Source organism: Muscardinus avellanarius, assembly GCF_963383645.1.
Source record: "Muscardinus avellanarius genome assembly, chromosome: 19".
Classification (NCBI taxonomy): domain Eukaryota; kingdom Metazoa; phylum Chordata; class Mammalia; order Rodentia; family Gliridae; genus Muscardinus; species Muscardinus avellanarius.
The window spans coordinates 46,331,254-46,353,564 of record NC_137805.1 but is presented as its reverse complement, the minus strand read 5'-3'; the positions used below and the strand labels follow the sequence as shown (position 1 = coordinate 46,353,564).

The following is a 22,311-nucleotide window of genomic DNA, read 5'->3' as shown; positions in this document are numbered from 1 at the left end:
TCATGCACACACACATGGACACACTGGGGCGTGTCTGCAGTGCACACTGCTGTGTTCACCTTCATTCTCCGGTACATGCTCACACATGCTCACACACCACACTCACCCCAGTTACACACGTGTGGGGTGTTGGGTGCATGCACACATACACCACAAACAAAATCCTTCCATTCCTGGCTTAACCTCCTGGTGGCAGCCAGACCCCAGAGCTAGACACTGCTGGAGATAGGAGAGGGTGGAAGTTACACTTCTCCACTGGGCTGGAACGATGGCCTGGCAGGGCTCCAGAGCTGCCGACGGGGTGGGCATCTCCGGAGACCCTAGCCCCTAGGCCCTGTCAGAAATCCAGGGGGGTCAGGTCTCCAAAGTCACAGTCGAAGAGGTCTCTGATGCCCTCACCGTCCTCGAGGCCAAAGTGGTAGTCAAGGGCCTCGTGGGGGGGCGAAAGGCTAATGAACTCCTCAGGGAAGAGCCCAGAGAAGTCCTCCCGCACATGATCCAGGAGCAAGTCCGCAGCCACCAGCGGGGACAGGCGATCCTCGTCTATGGGGGCCCGCGTGCCACCCATCCTCGACAGCAGTGGCTCTGCGGAGAAAGGTGAGCATCACAGGCTGGGATGCTTCAAGCGGGGGTAACTGAGGAGCTGCCATGCCTGCCCACCCCTGCCCCCCACTCACCCTTTACCCACCTTGCTCCAGGCTGAGCAGGGACTGGCTGGGATCTGTCATGGGGGACGAAGGTGGAGATGATGGTGGCAGCACTGCAGTGACAGGGCCAGCTGTCCTGTCTTCCTCCCCAGAAGCTGCCTCCTGGGTCGGGGTCTTCCCAGGGCTGATCCCGCCCACACTCTCCTCAGGGCACAGGAAAACATCGATGGGGCCTTGTTTGCTCTTAAGGGAGATCTGAAAGGTCTGGGTGGAGGTAGCGGGTGGAATAAACTGAGGCCCAGGTGACCACCATCCCAGCCCAGCCTGTTCTTGTCAGGCCTGGATAAGTCCCTGGTCTCACCTCTGAAGAGTCCACGGCTTGAAGCTGGGTCTCAGGAGGCGCCTTGATCACCATGATCATCTGCTCTGTGGGGTCCGCAACACTACGAAGGTCCTGGCAGGTCACGTAGGCCAGGGTTGGTGGAGTCAAGGACCACGTGACCTCTGCCCTCTGGGGCCACCCAGCCAGATGGCTCACAAGGCAGGACCCACAGCTGCCTACTCACCCCTGTCCTCTTGAGCCTGCCCCAGGACCCAGCACACAGCTGAGGTTCAACAGCCACATCTATGCCAATGGGATACCTACCCATCAATTCCAAGCTATGACGATGGCTGCCTATGAACATTCCACACCAAGTACTTAACAAACTCCAGGCCTGGTGCTGGGAAATCATTTTGGATTAGGATCTTGATGTCAGCTGATAGCTGTGGCCAAATTATTTATTTTGCAGCACTGGGAATTAAATCCAGGGCATTGCGTAAGCATTTTACCACTGAGCTATATCCTTAGCCCTATTTACTTATTTAACTTATTTGATGCTGAAGGTTGAACGCAGGGGCATTCTACCTCTGAGCTATACTACCAACTTATTACTTTTTGTTCCAAAACAGTCTCACCAGCTGAGCTGGTATCTCACATACTTGGGAGGCTGGCACAGGAGGATCACAGGTTTGCAGCCAACCTCACCAATGTCGTGAGGTTCTCCACAATTTTGTAAGAGCCTGCTTCAAACTGAAAAGTAAAATAGGGCTCAGGGTATAGTTCAGAGGTATAATGCCCCTGGGTACTTGGTTACAGACATATGCCACCACACCTCACCCTTTTATTTAGTGGCGTCCCATTTCTGATCTTCCTGCCTCCTCCTCTGAAGTAGCTGCAATTATAGGCATGGGCCACAATTTCAGTATCCAATAAAGGAAACATTTTAATGATGTCTTTTATGTGTGTGTGTGTGTGTGTGTGTGTGTGTGTGTGTGGTACTGGGGGTGGAACCCAGGGGCTTTTCTCCCAGGGGCTATACTCCCAGACCTATTTTATACTTTATTTGGAAACAAGGTCTCACTAAGTTTCTGAGAGCCTCACTAACTAGCTGACACTGGTTTTGAAACTGTGTGATCATCCTATCTCAGCCTCCCAAGCACAGGGATTACAAGCATGCGCCACCACACCCGGCTCTGAAGTTTCTGTGAACCAAAACCAAAAATTTAATGTCTTAACTTCGATACAATGATGTAGCGAATCAGTATATGAAATAAATATTATTGCTGGTACTGGCTTTTCTTTCTCCATCTGCACAATTTTGAAATTAGACATTACTATCTCTCCTTTTATTAATTTTTTGGGTACTGGGTGTTCTACCTCTAAGCTACATCCCCAGTCCTATTTTAATTTTGAAACAGCCTCATTAGGTTGATGAGAGCATCACTGCTTTCTGAGACTGTCCTTGAACCTGCAATTCTCCTGTTTCAGCCTCCCAAGTACTGGGATTACAAGTGTGTACGACCAAGCCCAGCATTAACCTTCCTTTTATATATGAAGCTGAGGTCCACAGAGGCTAAGTCACTTGTTAGGGGTCACAGGGTGAGTAAATGCTGAGCCAGGACCTGTAGTCAAAGAGAGAGCTCTTGCCTGCATCTAAGGCCCAGGATAGCCTCTACTCCCACCAAGGTAGACAATTCCACCTGCCAAGCCGGCCCTTCAAGTTTTCAGCCAATCCAAGGATATCGCTGGCTATCAGAGTCCTCGGAAAGCAGCTGCAGTTGTGTGGTGCAGATGTGCATCAGGTGGTCCAGTTGCTGCTCACTCTCCTGCAGTTGCCGGAGGTCCTGGGTAAGCCCTTCAAGCCGCCCGCCGATCCCCACTGTGGTGTGGCTGCCTCTGTAGGAAGGCACCCGGGAGGGTTAGTTCCTGGCCCCTCTGCTCATCAGCCCTGGCCATCAGGACAGTTTGCTGCTGCTGCTACTACTGCTGTGCCTCTGAGACCTAGGCCAGCCCTTGCCCCTCCCTGGCTTCAGCTTCTTCTTTTTTTTGTTTTCTGGTACTGGGAATTTAACCCAGGGGTATTTTACCTCCAAGCTATACCCCCAGCCAGCCCTATATTATTTTTATTTTGAAACAGAGTCTCACAAGGTTGATGAGTCTCACTACTTGCTGAGGCTGTCCTTGAATCTACAATCCTCCTGTCTCAGCCTCCCAAGTACTGGGATTACAGGTGTTCGCAACCACACCTGGCTGGTTCCAGCTTCTCAACTGGGCCCCAAAATCAGATTGGCACAGGTTTAAAGCCGGGTCTGTCAACAAACACATCTATGTCCTTACCAAGAGGCCAGGTAAGTAAATAATGACACAGATGCACCATAGGATATGACACAGCTGTATAAGAGAAGAATTAGATTTATACATGGAAGCACTTCCAAGACATATTGTCAAGTCAAAAAAACAAAACTATGCAGAATGGAATGATCGACCAAAAACTAAAGAGGCAGGTGTGTCCAAGAGAAGGCAGCAGGGTACCTGAAGGGAGCTGAGAAGGGAAATAAATCAAGAATTAACAATAGCTGCGCCTGGAACTCCAGAATTAGGAGGCTGACATAAGGGGATCGCGGTTCAAGGCCAGCCTCAGCAACTTAGGCCCTCCACAACTTGAGACCCTGTTTCAAAATAAAAAGGCTGGAGGTGTAGCTTGGAGGTAGAATGCCCTTGGGTTCCATCCCCAGTACCACCAAAAATTAAAAAAAAAAAAAAAAAAGGAAGTAACAATAGCTGGGCATAGGGGTGCATGCCTATAATACCAGAACCTAGGAGACTGAAACAGGAGGATCATAGGTTCAAGACTAGCCTCAAGAATTAGTGAGGTCTTCAGCAACTTAGTGAGACCCTGTCTCAAAATAAAAAATAGAACCGGGTGTGGTGGCGCACTCTTGTAATTCCAGTACTTGGGAGGCTGAGACAGGAGAATCTTGGTTCGCGGCTAGCCTCAGCTACTTAGTGAGGCCCTCTGCAACTTAGTGAGACCCTGTTACAAAATAAAGAATAAAAACAGGGCTGGGATGCAGTTTGGAGGTAGAATGCCCCGGGTTCCATCCCCAGCACCACAAAAATAAATAAATAAATAAATAATAAAAAGGGCAGGAGATGTAGCTCAGTGATAGAGCACCCTTGGGTTCAATCTCCAGTACCCAAAAAAAAAAAAAAAAAGTCACCTAGTGGTCTGTGCAGTGGACGACTGGGAAGGCTCATCATCTTGATCCAGGTGGTTGTTACTCTGTTCAGCTGACAGCCACAGTGAGCTGGACAGGTAAGAGCTATGTGCTTTCACATCTATTACCCAAGGAGGCCGCCTCTCCCCGAGCCTCGGTTTCCCAGCTATGAGATGGGGATGCAGGAAGTCACAGTAGGCACTGCCAGCATGAGCAAGTACTTCTGCCTGGCTCTGAGCTCTGCCTGCCCTCCTGCTTGGCTGGTACCTACAGCCACTGGATGTGGTTCTTGGACTTCTTGGCAATGAGCTGGATGCCCTCGAGGACGTTGGTAATGTCATAGATGCGCCGTTTCTGCACCTTCAGCACCTCAGCTGCCCAGTTCAGGTCAACAACACCATCAGCTGAGCGGCTCAGAAGCTCCAGGAAGCGCTTGGTGGTAAGATTCAGTGATGTCTCATAGCGTGACTTTTCCCCTGGGGATTTTGCACCTGGTTGAGGGGGGTGATGGCAGCGGGAGTGAGAGCAGGTCAGGCAAGATGGCAAGACAGAGCAGCAGGCCAGGGGCAGGTAGCTCCTCCCCTTGGCGAGGCCAAGCAGGGAGGCCCTGTGGCTGCTGCCTGCCAACCACGGCATTCCTCTTCTGGCCGGGGAACTCCCCACCCCCAAGGCCTAGGGAAGCCATGCCAGGCAGCCACTCCAGCTGCCCACTGGGCTCCCAGAGGCCTGGCTCAGATCCAGGCTTGACCAGCTAGACTTTAGTCTGCAAGCATGCTTATCTGTCTACACCCCCAACCTGGGCCTGGTCCAAGTAGCCTGTCCAGTTTGAGTTGCGTGGGTACCTTTTCCTGAGTGACGGCCTCTGCCCCGGACTGGCCCTCTGCTCTCAGCCAGGTACTGATGGTCAGTTTCCAGGTCCAGCCTCCGCTTCACCTGTGGCAGAAACAATGGGAGAACACTCAGTAACCAGGAGGCCACAAGAGATTTGGTTGAGGGCTCGGTGCCCCTGCACCCTGCCTCAGTCTCTCAACTAAGATGCCTACTTGTGTGGGTGAGGGGACAGATCCTAGGGGATACAGCATGGAGCGTGTAATCTTACCACACAGGACACTCAAGTGGAAGGAAAAGACCTGAGCTCAAGTCCTGGCTCTACCATAACCTTCCTGGGGGCTGGTGAACTTTTGTCTTTTTTTTTTTTTCAGTACTGGAGATGGAGCCCAGGGGCATTCAACTCCAGACCTACACCTCCAACCCTATTTTTTATTCTTTATTTTGAAACAGGACCTCACTGAGTTGCAAAGGGCCTCACTAAGTAGCTAAGGTTGTCCGCAAACCACAATCCTCCTGTCTCAGCCTCTCAAATGCTGGGATTACAAGCATGCACTAACATGCCAGGCAGTGATGGTTTTAAAGTTTATCTATGCCGGATGTGGTGGCACACTCTTGTAATCCCAAGGACATGGAAGGCTGAGATAGGAGGAATGCAGGTTCAAAGCCAGCCTCAGCAACTTAGTAAGTAACTTAGTGAGATCTTGTTTCCAAATAAGAAATAAAAAGCCGGGCGTGGTGGCACACGTTTGTAATCCCCGCGCTTGGGAGGCTGAGACAGGAGGATCGCACGGGTTCGAAGCCAGCCTCAGCTATTTAGTGATGCTTTCAGCAACTTAGTGAGACCCTGTTTCCAAATAAAATATAAAAAAAGGTCTGGGAGTATAGCCCGGAGGTAGAAAGCCTCTGGGTTCCACCCCCAGTACCACCAAAAAAAAAAAAACAAAAAAATAAATAAATAAGAAATAAAAATCAGCCAGGCATTGTGGCACACACTTGTAATCCAGCATTTGGGAGGCCGAAACTGGAGGATCACAGTCACAGACAGCCTCAGCTACTTAGAGAGGCCCTTTGCAACTCAGTGAGACCCTGTTTCAAAAAATAAAAAGACTAAAAAATAGGGATGGAGGTGTAGCTCGGATGTAGAATGACCCTGGGTTCCACCCCCAGCACCAAAAAAAAGAAAAAATCAGGTTAGGGTATAACTTGGAGGTGGAATGGGTTTAATCCCCAGTGCCAAAATTTTTTTGATACTAGGGATTGAACCCAGGGTCATTCTACCTGAGCTACCTCCCCCCCACCCACCCAGCCCTACCTTCTTTCTTTCTCTCTTTCTTTCTTTCTTTCTTTCTTTCTTTCTTTCTTTCTTTATTTCTTTCTTTCTTTCTTTCTTTCTTTCTTCCTCTCTCTCTTTCTTTCTTTTGCTGTACTGGGGATGGAACCCAGGAAGTCGACCTTTGAGCTAAACCCCCAGCCCTATTTTTTAATCTTTATTTTGAAACAGGGTCTCACTAAATTGCAGAGGGCCTCACTAAGTAGCTGAGGCTGTCCGGGAACTGCAATCCTCTGGTCTCAGCCTCCCGAATGCTGGAATTAGAAGCGTGCGCCATCATACCCAACTTTTACTCTTTATTTTTAAAGAGGATTTCACTAAGTTGCTGAAATTGTCTGCAAACCTGCAACCCTCCTGTCTCAACCTCCCAAATACTGGGATTACAAGCATTTGCTACGATGCCCAGCTTCTCAAAAAAAAAAAAAAAAAAAAAAATCAAATTTTTTTGTGTGGTGCTGGAGATGGAACCTAGGTTTTCACACACCCTAAGCATGTACTATACCACTAAGCTACATCTGCACATTTTGGGTACTTCTTTTGGGGGGTAGTACAGGGGTATTGTATCTCAGAACTACATCCCTGGCCCTATTTTATTTTGAAATAAGATCTAGCTAGGTTGATGTCCTTGAACCTGTGAGCCATTTGTCTTAGCCTAGCAAGTCCTGCATCACCACACCCAGCTGATACTTCTTCAAAAGATGAAGGCTAATTCTCCTCCCCTTAAATATGGGACAGGTCTGGTATTTTGCCTCTAACACACAGAAATAAGGCAGAAGTGACAGTGTGTCACAGAGGAACTACCGCTTCCTCCTTGGTCTCTATACTGATCTCTTAATGGGGGGAGCCAGCTGCCATGCAATATACAGACACTCAAGCAGCCCTAATGATGGGTCTCAGTGGCAAGGCGCTGGGACTTCCTCCCAGGAGCATGGTGGGCAAGCTTAGATGCAAATCCTCCAACCTTAGTCATGACTTGTGATTGTAGCCAGGGCCAGACATTTTGGCTGCAATACCAAAAGAGACTGGGAGCCAAAAGCATCCAGCTAAATCTTCTCTGAATTCCTGACCTGATCCACAGAAATGGCTTAATAAATGTTTGTTGTTTTAAGCCACTAAGTATACAGGCCCCTTGGGCAGTCACTTCTTTGGTTTTCAACAAATCCATGGCAGCAGTGGTGGTCACCAACTGCTCTGCCTTGGATGATTTATTCCATCCTGTACAGCAATGGCCCCATTTTATTTATTTATTGATTGATTGCGGGTCTGGGGATGGAACCCAGGGGCATTTGACCTCTGAGCTACACCCCCTGCCCTGTTTTTTATTCTTTATTTTGAAACCGGGTCTCACTAAGTTGTGGAGGGCCTCACTGAGTAGCTGAGGCTGTCCACGAACCAGGATCCTGCGGTCTCAGCCTCCCAAATGCTGGGATTACAAGCGTGCACCACACGCCCGGCTACAATGGCCTTTTTTTTTTTTTTTTTTTTTTTTTTTTGTGGTACTGGGGTTCCTTGAAGCCCTTCTACCTCTGGGCTACACTCCCAGACCTATTTTATTTTTTGGAAACAGGGTCTCCTAAACCAGCCTCTGGCTTTGATGTCTCCGCCTCCCAAGCGCAGGGATTACAAGTGTGCGCCACCACCCAGCATACAATGGCCCTATTTTAGAGATAAGGCAACTTAAGCCCCGCTTTGCATAGCCAGGATGCCTGCCACCAACTGCCTGAGAAAAACCCAAGCTCTTAACCTCCAGGCCCTCTGGTTTAGGTCAGACACTCAGGTGTGGAGATCCCTCACCACATCCAGTGGCCAATGATCACCACAGCCGTGATCACCTCCCACTACACTGTCAGGTTCCTTCCTGGTCTCCCTGCCTCTGTCCACCTCCACAGCAGGAGTCCCCTACAAGCCTAATTTTATGCCCCCATTTACAACCTTCCTCTGGCTCCCTGTCTCTGTCCCTTTACCTGCCACTGCTTCCCCATATGAACTTCTCACCAGTCCACACCTCCCAGCCTTTGCCATGCTGGTACCTCTCCCTTCCCTCCTTACACCTGCTACTTGCACATCTGGGGAGGAACTTCATCCAGCACTAATAGAAATGTTGTCTCTTCTCTAATTCAAACTCAACCTTCCCCATCATTTCCTGCTACAATTTTTGCAGCTGTATCCATCTCACTCTGAGAGACAGGCAATAGGTCTAACTATGAAGTCATGCGTCCCCTCAGGAGCCAGGGACTAGGAGAGTCCTAAGTGCTGATGGGCCTGAGCACTGTGTAAGTAACGATGTCCCTGCATTTGCTCCTCAACCTTCCAAGCATCTTACAGCAGGTGCTATGATGGCCTCCACTTCAGGGAGGCCCTGCACCCCATGAGACATGGGGTCAGGATTTGTACCCCACCAGGCTGGCACAGAGCTCAGTCCAGAAGTGAGCACCCACAAGCCAGCCAGGAATGTACTCTCTTCTTCAGCTCAATCCTAGGATGTTCTGTCTGAATACACCTCCTACCTGGCACCCTGGCCCTTGTCCACTTAGAACAGAACCATACGCAAAATGAGGGCTTGATCAGATGCCCATTTCCACCACTCCTTTAGATAAAAAGTAGGGTACAAAGGCCCTAAACACCAAAGGTGATGACATTCGTCATTCGCTGGAGAAAATAACAACTCCGCTAGGCATGGTTGCACATAATTGTAATCCCAGGATTTGAAAGGCTGAGACAGGAGGACCAAAGGTTTGAGGACAGCCTCAGCAACTCGGTGAGACTCAGCAACTAGTAAAACTCTGTTTCAAAACAGAGTTCAAAAAAGGGCTGGGAAGCCCGGTGTGGTGGCACACGCTTGTAATCCCTGTGCTTGGAAGGAGGAGACAGGAGGATCACTCAGGTTCAAAGGCCCTCGCTTGTTTAAGAAACCCTGTTTTCAAAAAAAAAAAAAAAAAATAGGTCTGGGAGTGTAGCCCGGAGAAGGGTTTCCAGGAACCCCAGTACCACCAAAAAAAAAAAAGGGGGGGGGGGCTGGGAAGAGCCAGGTGTGGTGGTACACACTTGTAATCCCAGTACTTGGGTGGCTGAGACAGGAGGATTACAGGTTTGTGGCCAGCCTCAGCAACTTGTGAGGATCTCTACAACTTAGTGAGACCCTTTTTCAAAATAAAGAATAATTATGGCTGGGGGTATAGCTTGAAGGCAGAATGCCCCTGGGTTCCATCCCTGGTACTGGAAAAAAGAAAAGAAAAGAAAAGAAAAAAGAAAAGAAAAGAAAAAAGAAAAGAAAAGAAAAGAAAAGGGCCAGGAGGCAGACGTGGTAGTGAATGCTTATAATCCCAATACTTGGGAGGCTAAAACAGAAAGGATTGCAGGTTTGTTGCCAGCAGCTAGTCTCAGCTACTTAGTGAGGCCCTCTGCAACTTAGTTACACCCTGTTTCAATAATAAAGAATAAACCCTGCGTGGTGGTACATGCTTGTAATCCCAGCATTTGTGAGGCTGAGACAGGAGAATCACACAGGTTCTAAATCAGCCTCAGCTACTTAGTGAGGACCTTTGCAACTCAGTGAGACCCTCTTTCATTATAAAGAACAACAACAAAAAAAAAATATGTAGGGCTGGGGTGTGTCTCAGAGATAGAATGCCCTGGGGTTCCATCCCTAATACAGAAAAAAAGAAGAAAGAAAGGAATGAAGGAAGGAAGAAAGAAAAGTAGGGCAGGGTTCAAAGCTCTGCACAAAAAAATTTAAAAAAAACTCAAGTGACTCAAACGCCCACCCACAGAAGGGCCACAAAAATTAATTTGTTTAGCCCCTAGAATACCATGCAGCTGTCAAGGACTGAGATAGGTCAACAGAGTCCTCTCAAAGACAGACTGACAGACAAAACACTGTGACAGGGCAATAGATGTCTATGATGCCTTTTTTTTTTTTTTTTTGCAGTTATGGAGATGGAACCCAGGGGCATTCTACCTCCAAGTCACACCCCCTGCCCTATTTTTTATCCTTTACTTTGAAACTGTATCTCACTAAGCTGCAGAGGGCCTAAGTAGCTGAGGCTGTCCCCAAACCGCAATCCTCCGGTCTCAGCCTCCCTGATGCTGGGATTACAAGCGTGCGCCACCATGCCCAGCTCTATTTTTCTTTTTCTTTCTTTCTTTCTTTCTTTCTTTCCTTCTTTCTTTCTTTCGCGGGTCTGGGGATGGAACCCAGAGGCATTTGACCTCCGAGCTACACCCCCTGCCCTACTTTTTATTATTTTGAAACAGGGTCTCATTAAGTTACAGAGGGCCTCACTAAGTAGCTGAGGCTGTCCCCGAACTGCGCCACCACACCCAGACCTTCTTTTTTTATTTTTGCGGGTTTGGGGCTAGAACCCAGGGGCATTTGACCTCCGAGCTACACCTTCTGCCCTATTTTTTACTCCTTATTTTGAAACAGGGTCTCACTAAGTTGCGAAGTGCCTCACTAAGTAGCCGAGGCTGTCCACAAACTGCAATCCTCTGGTCTCAGCCTCCCAAATGCTGGGATTACAAGCATGTGCCACCACACCCGGCTTCCAGACCTATTTTTTATTCTTTATTTTTCAAACAGGGTCTCACTGAGTTGCAAAGTCTCATTAAGTAGCTGAGGCTGTCTATGAACCGTTATCCTGTCTCACCCTCCCAAATGCTGGGATTACAAGCATGTACCACCACGCCGGGCTATGATGCCTTTCCTTTTTTTTTTTGTGGTACTAGGGGTAGAACCAAGGGACATCTACCTCCGAGCTACAACCCCAGCCCTATTGTATTCTTTATTTTGAAACAAGGTCTCACTAAGCTGCAGAGGGCCTCACTAAGTAGCTGAGGCTGTCAGGGAACCGCGATCCTCGGGTCTCCGCCTCCGGAATGCTGGGATTAAAAGTGTCCGCTACCACACCTGGCCCATCTGGTGGTTTTTATTTTGGTGGTACTGGGGTTCCTGGAAACCCTTCTACCTTTGGGCTACACTCCCAGACCTATTTTTATATTTTTATTTGGAAACAGGGTCTCTTAAGCCAGCGAGGCTGTCTTTGAACCTTTGTGATCCTCCTGTCTCTGCCTCCCAAGCGCAAGGATTACAAGCGTACACCACTACGCCTGGCTATATGGTGGCTTTTGAATTAAAACTTTCATGAACTTTTCTCCAGCTCAGTTTTTATTATAGAATGCATTACAGAGGCAGCTGTTTGAACATGGACACAACAGAATTGCGATTTTTTCTTTCTTTCTGGTACTGCAGGTTAAATCCAGGGGCATTTTACCTCTGAGCTACACCCCCAGCCCATTCTGGTTCTTATTTGGAAACAGGTTCTCACCAAGTTGCTGAGGCTGGCTTCAAACCTGTGATCCTCCTGTCTCAACCTCCCAAGTAAGTACTGGGATTACAGGCATAAGCCACCATACCCCACTTATAATTTTTCCCCCCAAATACTAGGAATTGAACCCAGGGACATTCTACCTCCAACCTACACTCTCAGCCCTATTTTTTATTCTGTGTTTGTGTGTTAATAGGGATGGAACCCAGGGGCCTTCTACCTCCAGACCTATTTTATTTTTTATTTAGAATCAGAGTCTTGCTAAATTGCTGAGGCTAGCTTCAAACCTGTGATCCTCCTGTATCAGCCTCCTAAGTATTGGGATTAGAAGTGTGTGCCACCATGTATGCCATCATGCCCAGCTATTTTTTTTTTTTTTTCATGGTACTGGGGATAGAACCCAGGGACATTCTATCTTTGAGCTATACCTCCTCCTGTCTCAGCCTCCCAAGTACTGGGATTACAAGTGTGTGTCACCATACCCAGCTATTTTTTTTTTTTTTTTTTTTTTGCGGTACTAGGGTTGAAACCCAGGGGCATTCTAACTCCAAGCTATACTTCCAGCCCTATTTTTTATTCTTTACTTTGAAACAGGGTCTCACTGAGTTGCAGAGGGCCTCACTAAGCAGCTGAGGCTAAAAGCCGGGCGTGGTGGTGTACACTTGTAATCCCAGCATTCGGGAGACTGAGACCGGAGGATCGCGGTTTGCAGACAGCCTCAGCTACTTAATGAGGTCCTTCGTAACTCAGTGAGACCCTGTTTCAAAATGAAGAATAAAAAATAGGGCTGGGGGTGGAGCTCAGAGGTTGAATGTCCCTGGGTTCCATCCCCAGACCCACAAAATAAAAAATAAGTAGCTGAAGCTGTCCGTGAACCGTGATCCCCTGGTCTCAGCTTCCCAAATGCTGGTATTACAAGCATGCGCCACCACACTGGCTTATTCTTTATTTTGAAACAGAATCTCACTAAATTGTGGAGGGCCTCCCAAGTTGCTGAGTCTGGCTGCAAACCTGTGATCCTCCTGTCTCAGCCTCCCAAATGCTGGGATTACAAGTGTGCACCCGGTTCACGGATAGCCTTAGTTACTTGGTGAGGTTCTCTGCAACTTGGTGAGACCCTGTTTCAAAAATAAAGAATAAAGCCGGGTGTGGTGGCGCATGCTTGTAATCCCTGCACTTGGGAGGCTGAGACGGAAGGATCGCACAGGTTCGAAGCCAGCCTCAGCTACTTAGTGAGGCTCTCAACAACTCAGTGAGACCCTGTTTCCAAATAAAATATAAAACAGGTCTGGGAGTATAGCCTGGAGGTAGAAAGCCTCTGGGTTTCACCCTCAGTACCACCAAAAAAAAATTAAAATAAATAAATAATAAATAAAAGCCGGGTGTGGTGCCGCATCTTTGTAATCCCAGCATTTAGGAGGCTGAGACTGGAGGATCACGGTTCATGGACAGCCTCAGCTACTCAGTGAGGCCCTCCACAACTTAGTGAGACCCTGTTTCAAAATAAAGAATAAAAAATAGGGCAGTAGTGTAGCTCAGAGGTAGAATGCCCTGGGTTTCATCCCCAGTATAAAATAAAAAATAAAAAAAGAAGTGTGCACCACCACACCCAACTTCTATCTCTCTCTTTTGGTACTGGGGGTGGAACCCAGGGGCTTTTCTACCTCCAGGCTATACTCCCAAACCTATTTTATACTTTACTTGGAAACAGGGTCTCACTAAGTTGAGGCTGACTTCAAACCTGTGTGATCTTCTTGTCTCAGCCTCCCAAATAAGGAGATTACAAGCGTGTGTCAGCACGCTCGGCACTTGTAATTTCTTAATTCTACAGTAAACATGTATTATATGTATAATGGAAGTTTAAGGGTTTTGTTTTGTTTTCAGTACTTGGGATTGAACCCAGGGGTATCCTACCTCTGAGCTACACTCCCAACCCTATTTTGTGTGTGTGTGGTGCTGGGGATTGAATCCAGGGGCATACTACCTCTGAGCTACACCCCCAGCCCAATTTCTTATTCTTTATTTTTGAAGCAGGGTGTCACTAAGTTGTAGAGGGCCTCACTAGGTAGCTGAGGCTGGCTGTGAACCCAGATCCTCCTGTCTCACCTCCCAAGCATCTGGAAGTACTACCATGCTTGGATCCCAGCCCTAATTTTTATTCTTGATTGTGAAACAGGGTCTCACTAAGTTGGAGGGCCTCACTAAGTAGCTGAGGCTGGCCATGACCTGCAATCCTCCTGTCTCAGCCTCCCAAGTTCTGGGATTACAGGCATGAGCCACCACGCCCAGCACTGTTGTTGTTTTTAATGGCCATGACAACAGGGTAAAGGTACACTGCCTTTTAGCTTATTTCAAAAATTGCCCCAAATGCCAGAGCACAGAACCAGAAAAGGCCAAAAGGCTGGGCTTGCATTTCTAGCCTTCATCTCTAGAATTTTGCCAACCCCTCCCCTGCCCACACAAAGAGAATACCTTCTGACCCTTAAGTGCTAAGAGGGCAGGGCAGCCCTATTTGTCTGTGCCTAGCACCTCATGGGCACTAACTCAACTTTTGTTTTATTGTTTGCAGTGATGAGAATTCAACCTGAGCTACATCCCTAGCCCTCAACAACTACTGAATGAATGACATGCTTGGGCCCCTGAGGCTGCCCCTGGCACCACCTACGGTGGAAAAGGGTATCTGTCTTGTCTCAGGACAGGACCCACAAGTGGTTAGGCTCCTGTAGCCCTGGGCCTGCTGAGTGCTGAACAAAGGACACCTGTCCCGGACCCATGCTAGGACCTGCAAGGACAGGCCCCTTAGTATAGAATCCAAGTCAGCTGATCCACCCCTGATACAACCACTTCCCACTCTGCTACTTAGCAGGAAGGGACCCTAAGAACTTCCTGGGCTTTCTTCAACTCTATCAGCATCTCCAGAAAACTGATACTCAGGAGATGCAGCCTGGTCCCAACTCACTAGCTGAAAGACTAGGGAAGGTTCCACCAGAACTTCTCTAGGACCCAGTTTCTCCATCTATAAAAAGGGAAGGTTGCTGACAGGCTTAAATGAGTTAATTGGGTAAAATGCTCTGCACAGAGCCTGGCACTCAAAATAATAGTGGCTGCTATTGTTATTATTATTAGCATCTTGGTGATTCCGGAAGGAAGGCAGCACTGGGCACTGGGCCAAGGAGGTTGAGGGCCTTCCCAGGATGCCTCAGGGACCAGCTGCCACCCACAACCCTTTCAGCAGTTGAGCAGCCTGGGGGCCCTACCTCACCCCTCCTACTTGCTCCAAGCCCCCTGCTGAGACCCCATCCAGCCAAGCCAGGCCAGCCCCTGCCTGCCTGCCCCTGCCTCACCTTCCCCCACAGGAAGGACAAGTAAAACTGGTCTCCACACCCTGTCCTGCACCCACAGGTCCATGCTCCAGGTTTCCACTCCCTTTTCCCCCACTGTAATTCAGCTGCCTCTTCTGGTCCAGTCTAGACCTTCTTGTTGCTCAGGGATCAGGGAGGACTTTATCCAAGGATCTCCTTGGGATCTTTTCCTCTCCTGGCACAAGGGACCTTCTCTCCAGCTCTCAGAGGCCCAGCCCACCCAGTCCCTCCACAGAGGCTCAGGGGTTTGTCTGCCTGATTAATGAGGTTCCATGGCAACCAGGGGCTGGGAGGGTGGCAGATGGAAGGACAGGCAGGAGGAGGGGATCAGCAGCTGGTCCAGCGCCCCGCCCCTGCAGAGGCCTCCCAGTCAGGAGGCCTATCCCCAGAGGCCTGGAGGGCCAGGCCTGCACCTGGCAGTCCAGCATCTAGGCAGGGAGGAGGGTCTCTTCAATGGTTCTCCAACGGTCAGGCTCCAGGCCCTTCCCCTGACCCCGTCCCCTCCCCCAGGCAGCCGCGTCCACTACCCAGCCACGAATTCTGGTCGGAAGCTAACAGGTCCCAGTGCACATGCCAGCCCCACCACCTGCAGCTGGGAGGCTGGGAACAAGCGACTTCCCTCTCAGGGCCTCAGTTCCTCCCTCGGCCGGCTGGGCACAGTGACAACACTGCGCTCACAGTAGGGCAGTGGAGTTCAGCTAGCAGGAAGTCCGCTAAAGGCCCGGCATGCAGCAAAAGCAAGCTATACGCGTGGGCATTACCACCCCTGAGCCCGACGCTCGGCGAGGAGCTGAGGCCCGAAGCCCAGAGGAGCAATCACAGCGGCCCCGGCCACCGGCGCCCGGGGCGGGGCCGAGGCCAGCCGGCTCCGCGCCGCCCCGCCCCGCCCGCCCCTCCCCCGCCCGCCGCCCGCCGCCCGGCCGCGGCTGCTCGGGGGCCGGGGCGCCGGGCCCCTGGCCCTGGGGTCCGTACCGGCGGGCGGCCGAGAGCCGGGCGCGGCGCGCTGGGCGCGGGCCGGGGCGCCTGCGGCGTGGCGAAGAGCAGCACGTCGGGGTCGCGGGGGCCGGCGGCGGGGCCGGCGGGGGCCGGCGTGGCGCTGGCTTCCTGCGCGGTGGAGATGATGACGATCTGCGAGGAGTCGAGCAGCCGCAACGCGCCAGCCCCGAGCAGGGCCTCCAGCGCCGGCGCGCAGGGGCCGCCCGTGGGGGCCCCGGCCACAGCCATGGCGCTCACGGCCCGCGCGGCCCGGGTGGCAGGCGGCGGCGGCGGCGCGGGCCCATGGCGGCAGGCCCCGACGAGGGCTCGATCCCGCTCCGCCCCCGGCCGCCGCTGCCTGCAAAGTCCCGGCCACTTTTACGCGCCAAATCCTTTTTGCCGCGAAAGAGCCACGAGCCGCCGAGCGCCACCGCTATTGGCTGTCCGGAGTGTGACGGAGGCGACGGCGGTGGCTCCTATTGGCTGCTGCGCGCCGGACCGGCGGGGGAGGGCGGAACCGGGCGGCGGCGCGGGGCGGGGCGGCCAATCGCGGGACCGGGTGCGCGCAGGCTTTGTCGGGGTGGTGGCCGGCGCGCTCACTCCTCTGGACCCCAGGTCCGCAGACCCTGACAGAGGCGTGAGGACCAGACCCCGGCGCACGCCGTCCTGCCTGCAGGTCCCTGTAGTGAAGACTTAGGACTGGGTTCTGCACGTCTCACCTTCAGCCGACCTCACTTGACCCCAAACCCTCAACCTGTATTCATTCCCATACCCTCAGCTCAGATCCCCAGGAACTGCCCCTCGTCCTTTCTGGATGCTCAGGCCTACCTCCGAAGCCCCAGGCCCATCAACCATATCTCCCATCCTCAGCTTGAACCACTTACTGTCAAATCCTTTGCCACCAGAGCGCAAGCCTGAGGGCGCTGGCAGGAAATGGGAAGGAATGTCTGGCCATACAGCCTGGGGCTTCCCTACAGGTACCACGTCAGATGAAATCTCCTCGATAGCCAACACATGCACTGTGTCAACGCACACACAGCTGCTTGAGCTCACTCATTCACTCACTTTTTTTTTGGGGGGGGTGCTGGGGATTGAACCCAGGGACATTCTACTTTCGAGTTTCACTCCCAACCCTATTTTATTTTTATTTTGAAACAGGGTCTAAGTTGTCGAGGCTAGCTTCTAATCTGCGATCCCCCTGTCTCAGCCTCAGCAAGAAGTAAGACCCTTGTCAACCTAGCAAGATCCTGTTTCAAAAGAAGTAAAATAAAATAGAGTTAGGGATATCGCTTGGAGGTAGAATACCCCTAGGTTCATAGTATCAAAAGTAAATAAGCATTCAGGAAATGCTTGGAGAACCTACTCTGCTCCATCCTTATTCAGACCTTGACTTGTGGCCACAAGGAGTTCAGCATCTAGTGAAAATTTGGAGGAGGGGAAAATGTACTGAATGATGATGAAGAGCTTCAATCAGTAAAGTAACTCCATAGCCGGTGTGGTGGCGCACGCTTGGGAGGCTGAGACAGGAGGATCGCAGGTTCAAAGCCAGCCTCAGCGACTTGGTGAGACCTTCCACAACTTAGTGAGACACTGTTTCAAAATAAAGAATAAAAAATACGGCTGGGGGTATAGCATGGAGATAGAATGTCCCTGGGTTCAATCCCCAGTACCCCCAACAAAGTAACTCCATGTACACCTCACAGAGTAGATAGCTGTGCTGAGCATGTAAACACGTTTAAGAGGCCCTGGGACATCTCCATCAACATTTCTCATTGCTCAGGTCAAATGATCCGACCAATATTGTCCTCTCTGTGCTAGGCCTTGTGCCAGCACTGAGGACAGAGATGTGAAAGGCTTAATACTGTCTACAAACTTGCCTGCCCTCTGGTGGGGGTGGCCCATCAGGAAAAACACAAATAAGAATGGAAGCACTAGGCCCAATGTAAGCATCACTTCCTCCAGCAAGCCCTCCAGAATCAGGGCCACGCATTTCCTCCACTGTCCAATGCTACCTCTGTCCCAACAATGACCACACCCCCTGCTTCTCCATCTGCCTCCCCTACCTGGTCAGGGTGTGCTCCAGTGATGCCTTCTCCTAAGACTGGCCTGGCCTAGAGCAAGTGCTGAGAAACGTGAGAAGGGCTGAAAGTCAGGCTCGTACCTTCAATCCCAGCTACTTTGTAGGCTGAGGCAAGAGGATCGCAAGTTCAAGGCCAGCCTTACCAGGTTAGTGAGACACTGTCTCAAAAAAAAGTAGCTAGGCGTGATGGCACATACCTATAATTTCAGTATTTGAGAGGCTGAGACAGGAGGATTGCAGGTTCAAGGACAGCCTCAGGAACCTAATGAGGCCCTCCACAACTCAAAATAAAAAATAACATGGGCCGGGCGTGGTGGCGCACGCTTGTAATCCCCGCGCTTGGGAAGGCAGAGACAGGAGGATTGCGCAGGTTCGAAGCCAGCCCTTCGCACTGGCTTAGGAGACCCTGTTTCCAAATAAAAAATGTAAAAATAGGCCTGGGAGTGTAGCCCGGAGGTAGAAGGGCTTCCAGGAACCCCAGTATCACCAAAAAATAAATAAATTAAATAAATAAATAAATAAATAACATGGGCCTGAGGGTGTAGCTCAGAGGTAGAATGTCCCTATGTTCAAACTCTAATACCACACAAATAATAAATAAATAAATAAATAAATAAATAAATAAATAAAGTTTGGTTGTGGTGCTGCCTGCCTGTAATTCCAGTAGTTGGGAGGCTGAGGCAGAAAGGATTGCAGGTTTGCGGTCAGCCTCAGCAAATTAGCAAAAGCTTGTTTCAAAATAAAAAATAAGCCAGTTGTCATGGCACCCAGGTTTATAATCCCAGTACTTGGGAAGCTAAACCAAGAGGATTTCAGGTTTGTGGCCAGCTCCAGCAACTTAGTGAGACCCTGTTTCAAAATAACAAAAATAGCCAGGAGTGGTGGTGCACGCTTGTAATCCCCACACTTGGGAGGCAGAGACAGGAGGATCGCGCTGGTTGGAAGCCAGCCTTGCTGGCTTAAGAGACCCTGTTTCCAAATAAAATATAAAATAGGTCTGGGAGTGTAGCCCAGAGGTAGAAGGGTTTCCAGGAACCCCAGTACCACCAAAAAGAAAAAAAAAAAAAAGAAAGGAAGGAAGGAAGGAAGGAAGGAAGGAAGGAAGGAAGGAAGATAACAAAAAATAAAGCCAGGGAGCCAGGCATGGTGGTGCACGCTTGTAATCCCAGCATTCGGGAGGCTGAGACCTGAGGCTGTTTGCGGACAGCCTCAGCTAATTAGTGAGGCCCTCTGCAACTCAGTGAGACCCTGTTTCAAAATAAAGAATAAAAAATAGGACAGGGGCTGTAGCTCGGAAGTCGAATGCCCCTGGGTTCCATCCCCAGACCTGGAAATTAATTAATTAATTAATTAAGCCAGGTATGGTGACACACACTTGTAATCCCGGTACTAGGGAGGCTGAGACAGGAGGATCCAGGTTTGCAGACAGCCTCAGCTTCTTAGTGAGGCTCTCTGCAACTTATTGAGACCCTCTTTCAAAACAAAGAATAAAAAGGTGGGCATGGTGGCACACGCTTGTAATCCCCACACTTGGGAGGCTGAGACAGGAGGATCACTCAGGTTCGAAGCCAGCCTCGCTGGCTTAAGAGACCCTGTTTCCAAATAAAAAATATAAAAATAGGTCTGTGAGTGTAGCCCAGAGATAGAAGGGTTCCATCCCCAGTACTACAAAAAAAAAAAAAAAAAAAAAAAAAGAAAGAAAAGAAAAAACTAAGAATAAAAAATAGGACTGGGGGTGAACTGTGCTCAGAGGTGAACTGTCCCTGGGTTCAATCCTAGTACCGCAAAATAAATAAGTAAGTAAGTAAATAAATAAATAAATAAATGGGCTACAGGTTTAGCTCAGAAGTAGGAAGCTCAGGTTCAATTTCTAGTACTGCAACATACATACATACATGCATACATACATACATACATACAGCACCCCTAAGTTCAATTTCAGTATAGAAAAAAAGAAAAAATATGTAAAGAAAGAGGCTGGTGCCAGAAGTGACTTAGGATGCGACAAGGAGGCCATGGTTCTCTAAGATCCTTAGGTCCCTGGTTCAGAATCACCTGGCACTTGTTAACTTTGGAGAGCTGGGTGTGGTGGCACACATTAGTAATCCCAGCATTTGGGAGGTTCGCAGCCAGCCTCAGCTACTTAGGCCCTCTGCATCTTAGTGAGCTCCTATTTCAGAATAAAAAATAAAAAATAGTGCTAGGATGTAGCTCAGAAGTAGAATGTCCCTGGGTTCAACCCCCAGTACCAAAAAAAAAAAGCCCTCTCAAAGCCCAGGAATCTGCATTTTAACTATATTCCAGGAGATTTTTAATTTTTTTTCCAGTACTGGGAATTGAAGATTGGCCTTGCATATGGGCATGCGCTCTACCACTGAGCTGTACCTCTTGCCCTTTATTGTGAGACAAGGTTTCCATAAATTGCCCAGGATGATCTTCAGTTTTGGTCTTCTTGTTGGAGCCTCCCAAAAAGCTGGAATTGCAAGCAATGAAGCCATCATGTCCAGCTGAGAAGGAATTTCTTTTCCTCTCTGAAGAGCAGTTTGTAAAACAACCTATTGCAAATCCTAGAATGTGTCAGGACTAGAAAGGACAGGAGAGACCACATGAACCTCTTGCTGTGCAGATGGAAAGAGGAGGGCCACTGAGAAGATGAAGGCAGCCCGTGTCACAAACCTACGCGGAATCCCCGCCTGTGTCCCTTCTCTGCCCGCCTGCCCCCCGTAGAGAAGCTGAGGGCTAGAGCTCTTTCTAAAATCCGAGCTGGCGCTGATGGCGCTGACGGGGGTGAGAGGAGCTGGCGCTTTTCCATTGCAGATGAAGAGAGTTTCTTTTCCGTGCTCCTTCCTAGAGGGTCCCAATAACAGTAACATTCACTTTGTAAAACTCTCTCCTACCCAATAGCCATTCAACAGGTACTTACTGAGCATCGCCATGGTGGTAGATGGAGAAAAGAAAACATATCGCTATTAGTGCCCTCCCCCTCTTTTTATGGTACTGGAGATTGAACCCAGAGGCATTCTACCTTTGAGCTGTACCACCAGTCCAATTTTATTTCTTACTTGGAAACAGGGTCTTGTTAGGTTGATGAGTCTCATTACTTGCTGAGACTGTCCTTGAACCTGCAATCTTCCTGTCTCAGCTTTCCAAGTACTGGGATTATAGACATCATGCCCCGCTTTTAAAAATATTTAAAAAGGGCTGGGGCAAGCCAGGCATGGTGATGGATGCTTGTAATTCCAGCATTTGGGAGGCTAAGATAGGAGGATAACAGGTTCAAGAACAGCCTCAGCTACTTAGTGAGGCCCTTTGCAACTCATTGAGACCTTGTTTCAAAATAAAGAATAAAAAATCGGGCTGGGAGTATATCTCAGAGGTAGAATGCACCTGGGTTCCATCCCCAGTACTGCAAAAAAAGAGGCGGGCTGGCAGCTTTGCTGGGAGGAAAATGTCCCTGGAGTCAATCCACAGTACAAAAAAAAAAAAAAAAAAAAAAAAAAAAAGCAAACCCACCACCATCTCCATCTCTTCTACTGGAGTCCAGGGAGGCGGATGATCCTCTGCTTGGAGGAATTTTTTTTTTCCTTTCCCTTTTTATTTATTATTATTATTATTATTTTTAACTGGGGATAAACCCAGGGGCATTCTACCTCCTGGTTACACCCCCAGCCCTATTTTTTTATTCTTTATTTTGAAACAGGGTCTCACTAAGTTGCGGAAGGCCTCACTAAGTAGCTGAAGCTGGTCCCAAACCTGAGATCCTCCCGTCTCAGCCTCTTGAGTACTGGGATTACAAGTGTGCGCCAACCTGCCCAGCTCCCTTGGTTCTTTCTAAGATGCAGGATGGTATATAGGTGATAAAATGAATGTCAAAATCAGGTGGACATAAACAGGAATCCAATCCTTACAATTCACTTCATTTCCTAAGCCTTACTCATTCAATCCACAGATATTTATTGAGCACATACTATGTTTTGTTTTTGTTTTTGTTTTTGTTTTTGTTTTTGTTTTTGTTTTTGTTTTTGTTTTTGGTGGTACTGGGGTTCCTGGAATCCCTTCTACCTCCGGGCTACACTCCCAGACCTATTTTATATTTTTGAAACAGGGTCTCTTACGCCAGCACGGCTGGCTTCGAACCTGCGCGATTCTCCTGTCTCCGCCTCCCAAGCGCGGGGATTACAAGGTGCGCCACCACGCCCGGCAAGCATATACTATGTATCAG

The 22,311-nt window shown here is 49.5% G+C and overlaps 1 protein-coding gene across 1 annotated transcript; it reads right to left on the bottom strand.

Annotated features, from left to right (window-relative positions):
* Window positions 1-337: 337 nt before the first annotated feature.
* Window positions 338-16,258, bottom strand: E2F1 (E2F transcription factor 1; the record flags this gene model as incomplete). Its single annotated transcript, XM_080716103.1, is given in 7 exon segments — window positions 338-585; window positions 689-911; window positions 1,009-1,149; window positions 2,712-2,865; window positions 4,459-4,678; window positions 5,030-5,120; window positions 16,007-16,258. Coding segments are annotated over 7 exon segments (1,329 nt in total).
* Between the last annotated feature and the right edge of the window lie 6,053 nt (window positions 16,259-22,311).